General features: G+C 44.2%; 1 protein-coding gene across 1 annotated transcript; it reads left to right on the plus strand.

Annotated features, from left to right (window-relative positions):
- The first annotated feature begins 283 nt into the window (after positions 1-283).
- On the plus strand, positions 284-4,949 carry LOC109768205 (protein NEN1). The gene is made up of 6 exons (XM_020326947.4): positions 284-915; positions 1,651-1,808; positions 2,015-2,061; positions 2,986-3,049; positions 3,724-4,358; positions 4,442-4,949. The coding sequence occupies exons 1-6, from the start codon at positions 588-590 to the stop codon at positions 4,674-4,676; spliced, it is 1,467 nt and encodes a 488-aa protein (XP_020182536.1). The 5' UTR covers positions 284-587; the 3' UTR covers positions 4,677-4,949.
- The last annotated feature ends 1,872 nt before the right edge of the window (positions 4,950-6,821 follow it).

The raw sequence follows: 6,821 nt of genomic DNA on the forward strand, positions 1-6,821 counted from the left end.
TCAACCTCAAGATGTGGTGTCGGTTCAATATCTCGATGGTGCTTATAGGAGTGAGGTGTGCGTGCTACATTCATAGGACTGAGTTATACATGCTTGTATATGAGGATTTGTGTTTGTATTGTTCAAGACAAAACAAAGAAACATGAATTTCTATCAGTTATTTATTTTCCTCCAATGACCCAGAGTGGTAAAGTAGATTTATCAGAGGAGAAATCAAATTTAAATTTAGGTAACTTTTCCCGTCCAACAAGTAACCAGCACTCTTTCCCGAAAAAAAAGAGAGGAAAGGAAGACTTTGGTTTTGCTTGAGCAAACCCAAATCCAACCCGAACTCCTATCCCGTCCCCCACCTCCACGGCACCGCCACCGCGGCATTTCTTCCTCCGACACCTCTCCTCCTCAACCCCATCGCCGCCGCTCCCGTCACGCCACCTTCCTTCCACCCCCACCTCCCACGCAAGCCCTCGCCCGAGCTGCCGCCGCCTCCTCCTATTTATCCGGCGCTTGCCCACCCGAGGCCGCCTCCATCAACCACCTGCCCCTGCCCTTCTTCCCTTGGAAAGTTGGAATCTACCGAAGGGTCCCAAATGGAGACGGCGTCTGCGGCTGCAGCTGCGGTGGAGGAGGGGTCGACGGCGGGGCCGCAGGCGGGGGGCGCCGAGATCGCCTTCTTCGACCTGGAGACGTCGGTGCCGCAGCGGGCCGGGCAGGGCTACGCGCTGCTCGAGTTCGGGGCCATCCTGGTGTGCCCGCGCCGCCTCGTCGAGGTCGTCTGCTACGCCACGCTCGTGCGCCCCGCCGACCTCGGCGTCGTCTCCGCCGCCTCCGTGCGCTGCAACGGCATCACGCGCGACGCCGTCGCCGCCGCGCCGTGCTTCCGCGACGTCGCCGACAAGGTCTACGACCTCCTGCACGGTGAGCGCCCGCGCCTTCTAGTTTTTTGTTTGTTTGCTTCAACACCGGGAGCTGGTTCTTGGCTCCTACACGCCAAAGACTTGCTAATTAATCCCCGCAAAAAAAAGGACTTGCTAATTAATAATAATGATTAGTAAGTCTAACGGGGAAGGAGCCCGGTCGGAATTTAATTAAGGTCAACAACAACAATAACAGCAACAGCAGCAGTAGCTAGGCTGGGCACTATCTGAATTTCTTCACCCAATCTCTGAATGAATGGCAGGTCTTCCTGTTTACTACGCTCATTTCTCCCCATAGGACTTATGGAAAGGGGACACCATCAGCGCGCTTTCATGGCAATAGACCTCTACGGTAGTGTGTGCGTGAATTCGTGGAGTGTTGCAGGAGCCGGTTAGCAATGATGCCTCTTATGCAGTTAGACAGTTCTTTAATTTATGACTAGTGAATGAGGTTGCAGTTCTTGCTGCCTATAGCTTGTAACTGAAGACCTCTGTAACCTTTCTCAGATGCAAGGATGTCGGTAGAAATGCATGCATATTCTAAGGAAATGGAACATAGGTGCAAACATTGTGCGGTTTTTTTTCCGTATAATTGCTGTAGGATCATACATAAATGAAATCCACACAAGCGGAAGTTAGAAGCATCATCTTTGTTTAGGTCTGAACCTGAATGTCTGCTTTTTAAGCTGTTCCCTGTGAAAGTTCTCACGATAACAATCTTGCTAATTTCGTACAGGGAGGGTTTGGGCCGGGCACAACATCGTGAGGTTTGATGTGCCAAGAATAAGAGAAGCGTTCACGGAGATTGGCCGGACACCTCCGGAGCCGAAAGGGATGATCGACACACTACCTCTGCTTACCCAGCGGTTTGGAAGGAGAGCAGGAGACATGAAGGTACACAAGCTTGTGTTGATGTAGAGTCACGTATAGTTTGTAAAAGGAGGTTTTGATTTAGATGAGGATTGATCATATGGACAATTGAGTTTTCACTCGAGCTGAAAAACATATGGCGTTTCCAGCTTTACTGAAAGTTTTCAGGACAGTTCCTTACTGCAACAAGGAATATTCATATGTTCTTATCTTGTCTATTGTATCCACAGATGGCAAGCTTGGCAAATTACTTCGGTCTAGGGAGGCAAAAGCACAGGTAGATGTTACATTAATCCAGAAGTTACAATTTCGTCTGAATTCTGAATGCTTTGTTGCAACTAATTGTCACCTTTGCCCACTTGTGTAGCACACACACACATCTGGAACATGCCTTGCTAGGTTGCTATCCATTGTTCGTTGACCTTGTCATGTTGCTCAGATTAGCATATCTTGCATGCTGCTACTTGGGATGTCGGGATAGTGTGATGCAAGAAATTTTGTTGTACGATGCCTCGTTTGATTTCCTATAACTATCTAATATGTCTTGCAGCATGATGTAACTTAGGATACCCAGATCATATCCACCCCCGATTTTCGTCCCTTCCCATATTAGATGCTTGTCTGAAAATTAGTTTCTCCTAATAAACTATTACATGATCTATGATGATTCTTATTTACAGATGTATCATGCTGAGCAGAGGAGATGTCACAATTATATGTGACCCAGCCCATTATATGTCTTGGCAGCATCATGTCACTTAGTATACCCAGATCCAATCCAACCTGGTTTTTGCCCCATCCCATCTTAGGTGTCTCATCTGAAAATCAGTATCTCCTAAAAGGCAAAGACTATTACATGATTCTTCTTTATAGGTACAACATGTGGAGTTCAAGAGATGTCACAATTATATGTTGCCCAGTCCATCAATTGTTACTCTTAGACTCTTAGTACAAATTGATTGTTGCAAACAGCTATCTTGGTTCGTGTGAATTACATTTGTTGCTCATTGCGCTCATGATTGTGCCCAACGTTTGCTCAGTTTCTTATCAAGTTTGATTTGCATTCCCTTCTGCAAGGAAATATCATGAACTACCAAGTAATAGCTACAAGTTGATATTATTATTTCCTGCAATTTTTTATTTCTTACATGAAACTGTAGTGAATAATCTTGTATTAAATTGCTTTGAAATCTATCTACAGGAGCCTGGATGATGTCAGGATGAACCTTGAAGTTCTCAAATATTGTGCTACAGTGTTGTTCCTGGTATGATTGCTTAACTGCCTATTATTCAGATGACCTTCATGAAACATTTATACAATTTTTTTGTACTAGCTGGATGGTTACCTTCTGCTACTTTTGTTTCCCTGAAATTACTGTGGTGGTTTTTCCTGCCATTTTTTCATCCATTGGTCATCTGGAGTAGCTTCAACGGACTGTTGAGATTTAACTATTGCAATATAGACCTTGTATCAATGGCAGGAGCATCATCAACGTATAACACATCTTTCATTTTCTTAATATGTTCCCTGTTTTGATAATTGCAGTTGTTATTTTTCTGCAAAACAAAGAAAACCATCATTGTACTTCAAGATCTTGAATTACGGTAGAAATAGTACTCCCTCGTTTTCCGTGATTAAACTTTGACCATCATTTTCATCAATAATATATTAATCATATGTTACAAAAACTGTATCATTTGAAACTACGCTTTTGTACGAATTCGATGGTATAATTTTTTTGACATATCACATGTTTTATTGGTCAAAGTTGAACCTCGAAATATGTGTGCGCCATGTTGTGATAGGGACAGAGGGAGTACCAACTAGGAGAATAAAGAACCGATGAAGCATCCTATTTATGACATGTTTCTAGACTCCATTAATCTATTTGATATTTCAAGATAATCAATTGATTAAATCCTGAAATCCTGCTAACAGGAGGCAAGTTTTCCGGAAGTGCTTATTGTTGAGAACCTTGTGGGTGCAATTACAAGAAGCAAAAGTGATGGAGCTACTTCTCCTGAGGTGAAGAATCTTGAAGCAAACACATCACCTGATTCTTCGAAACGACAACGTACTGTTTCTCAAGTCAATGGTTTCACTACAGATCAAGATAATCAAGAATCAGTTGATCCTGCAATGAACGGGGAATCCAGTGACTTGATATCCCACATGGAGGAGATGAAATTAGATGCTTCTATGCAGATGGATGCGAGTTTCAGTGGTCATTCTGGGTTCCTTGAGCCAGATGATGTATCAACTGAGTGCATCAAGATTTTTACTACCCCTTCTTACCAATTTAATCGGAGAACATTGATCACGCACAAAGATAGTCCACTACACCTTTGCTGCGCTGGCTTGAAAGTCCAGTTTGGAGTTGGTACAAAGTTCCTAGACACTGCAGGTCGTCCAAAGTTGAACATGGTGGTTGATATCCCTGAGAATCTAAGCAAAGTTCTAGAATTCTGTGATAATCAGGCCCAGAGATTTTTACAAGAGTCTGGTACCACTTCCGAGTGGAGACCCCTGATAAAGAAGTACGGTTATGTGAATCGTCCAACCGTTCGCCTCAAGTGAGCCCTGGCCCCCTTTCCATCTCTGGTCTTTGATTTGCCACCTCACATATCTGATTTGTAATGTTGAATTGCTTCTGCAGCATCCCTACCACTCCCAGCAGCAGTGCTTCCCCCTACTCGACAGACATATACCAGAAAGAGCCCAGCGGCAACATTCAGAAGCTTGCTTTTAGCAAGGTAGATGCCGCGGAAATGGACATCCTGTTTGTTCGGGGGAACAGGCTGGATGCGTTCTTCTCGCTGGAAATATATGACTACCAGCAAAATGCCGGCATCCGGTTGGTTGCAAAGAGGCTGGTTGTACACTCCAAATAGCACCAGTCATAGTTCATACTATGATGTACTAGTGCTAGAAGCTAACTCTTGCACTAATTTAATTGATTGCTTTATGTCTTCACCCAGCTGTATGTTAATTATTATGCGAGTGTGAATAAGATCTGACCAGTAGCTGGCTAGCAGATGCTGATGTTGAACTAGGGATTCAGAAGTTGTAAAATGTTCTAACAAGATATTTGTCCATTTGTTAACGGAAAGATCATGTATAGATTTATATATTAAGCAGAGGATTAAAGATTTTCTTCTCCGAAACAGTGCGTGTGTATTAGTTAATAGTGTGATTGTCTCGATCAGCAATATGTTGTACGTATTTGACCAGAGTGATGCCTATTCCGAGTGTTTCAGTTCTTAATTTGCCGAATACCTGGTGCTAGCAGCTACAGAATATATGGAACCTTTTTTTTGACAGGTGAATATATATGGAACCTATTAGTTGTGTGTATCTACATTCCGAGTGTTTCAGTTCTTAATTTGCCGATTATCCTTGTTTTTTTTTTGACAATTCGCAAAACTTTATTACGTTGTCATCAGTTGAACCGGGACGAAAGAGAGGTTCCTGGGGTGGCCTAACCACACACGGCGGCCCATCCCTAATTTCAAAGCATGCTTTGCTAAATTGTGAGCCTCCATATTGGAGCTCCTAAACTCATGAACGAAATTACAAGAATTAAAACTAGTAGAGTAGTTTATGATTTCATGCACAATCGCCTCATATTCTGCTCCGTTCTTCTGCTTTATACTGTCTATCACCTCCTTGCAATCAGAGGCTACGTGGATCGACTGAAGTTGGAGATCTTCCGACAGTGCCAACACCTCCCTCACTACCAGCGCTTCTAAGGTTGAAGGGTTGGTGATCGCTGTGAAGCCCAACGTTGACGCCCCCAAGAACGCCCCTGACTCATCTCTGGCTATTGCGGCAATGGTTCCGACCCCTCGCCTCTCTACAACTGCTGCATCCACATTGAGCTTCGACATATTGTGCGGGGGCTTCAGCCATTGCTTCGGTCTCTGTGTCTGGCCACTCGTTCTCGTCGGCAGAGCCTTTGACTGGGTCTGGAACTTGGAAATATATCGCTGAATGAATAGATGTGTAGACAAAGGAGATTGGTGGATATTCTCATAGACTGCTTTCCTCTTTGCACTCCAAACAGCCCATAGTGTGACTGCCATCAACGTAAATTGCTCTAAATACAGAGCTTCATTCAGGGCGAACAGCCACTGCCGTGGGCCATCGTTGCTGTGTTGACACATCTTCTGGACTAAGTCCTCGTCCGATAGTGCCCAAGTACACCGGATGTTAGTGCAATCCAACATCGTATGTCTCACGGGCGCCATAAAGTTTGCAGGCCTCAGAAACACTCATATTTCTGTGTACAAGTACATCTGCTGGCGGGATCGAACTTCTTGCCAGTCTCCCCAGAATTTTTTTGATCTTTGGTGGTAGCTTGACTGCCCATAGCGATGACCACAAACTGCTATCACGCCCAGCCCCCGAGCTTGACGGCCCATTAACTTAATGGGCCAACTAATGTTCGTACACGTCTTTAGGCCAAATTAGACAATTTGAGTCCATTACGACGAGCAGTTATGCACAGGACCAAAACCGATCAAGCAAAGGTACGACATACAGGGAAAAACTTTGCACATCCAGCATATATTACATGAAATTACATCCACTGGGCAATCAAAGATTGATGCCAGTGCAAATAAATGAACAGAACCTAACGATCTACAACGTCACAATCTGCAACCTCAGCACGGATGATGCCCATAAGCATGTGGGCAAGTTTTTGCTGCTTTGCTACACTGTCTCTGAAAACATTGATCAGTTGTTGTGTCGCACGACTCTGCACCTCTGATTCCCCCACCATTTCCATCATTCCTTCAGCCATTAATTGGTTCACAAACATACATTTTCTCCGTTGCATTCGAGACAGAGGATACTGAACAGATTCAGATGGCGATTTTGGCAGGCTTGTATTATTGATAGTGGAGAGTGTCTCGACCACTGCATCATAACATAAATTAGGAGGGGAACCAAACAGATTAATCATGAGTTATTGGCATATTACCTGGCCTAGATTTATTGGAAAGAAACAATGGGGTTGCCTTGCTGTTTTCAGA

Source organism: Aegilops tauschii, chromosome 5 (assembly GCF_002575655.3).
Source record: "Aegilops tauschii subsp. strangulata cultivar AL8/78 chromosome 5, Aet v6.0, whole genome shotgun sequence".
In the NCBI taxonomy this organism is placed as follows: domain Eukaryota; kingdom Viridiplantae; phylum Streptophyta; class Magnoliopsida; order Poales; family Poaceae; genus Aegilops; species Aegilops tauschii.

Coding starts and splice junctions, on each gene's coding strand:
- LOC109768205 (XM_020326947.4), top strand. CDS start 588: ATGGAGACGGCGTCTGCGGCTGCAGCTGCGGTGGAGGAGGGGTCGACG. Junction 1,809..2,014: donor GGAGAGCAGGAGACATGAAG/GTACACAAGCTT, acceptor TTGTATCCACAG/ATGGCAAGCTTGGCAAATTA. Junction 4,359..4,441: donor CGTCCAACCGTTCGCCTCAA/GTGAGCCCTGGC, acceptor TTGCTTCTGCAG/CATCCCTACCACTCCCAGCA.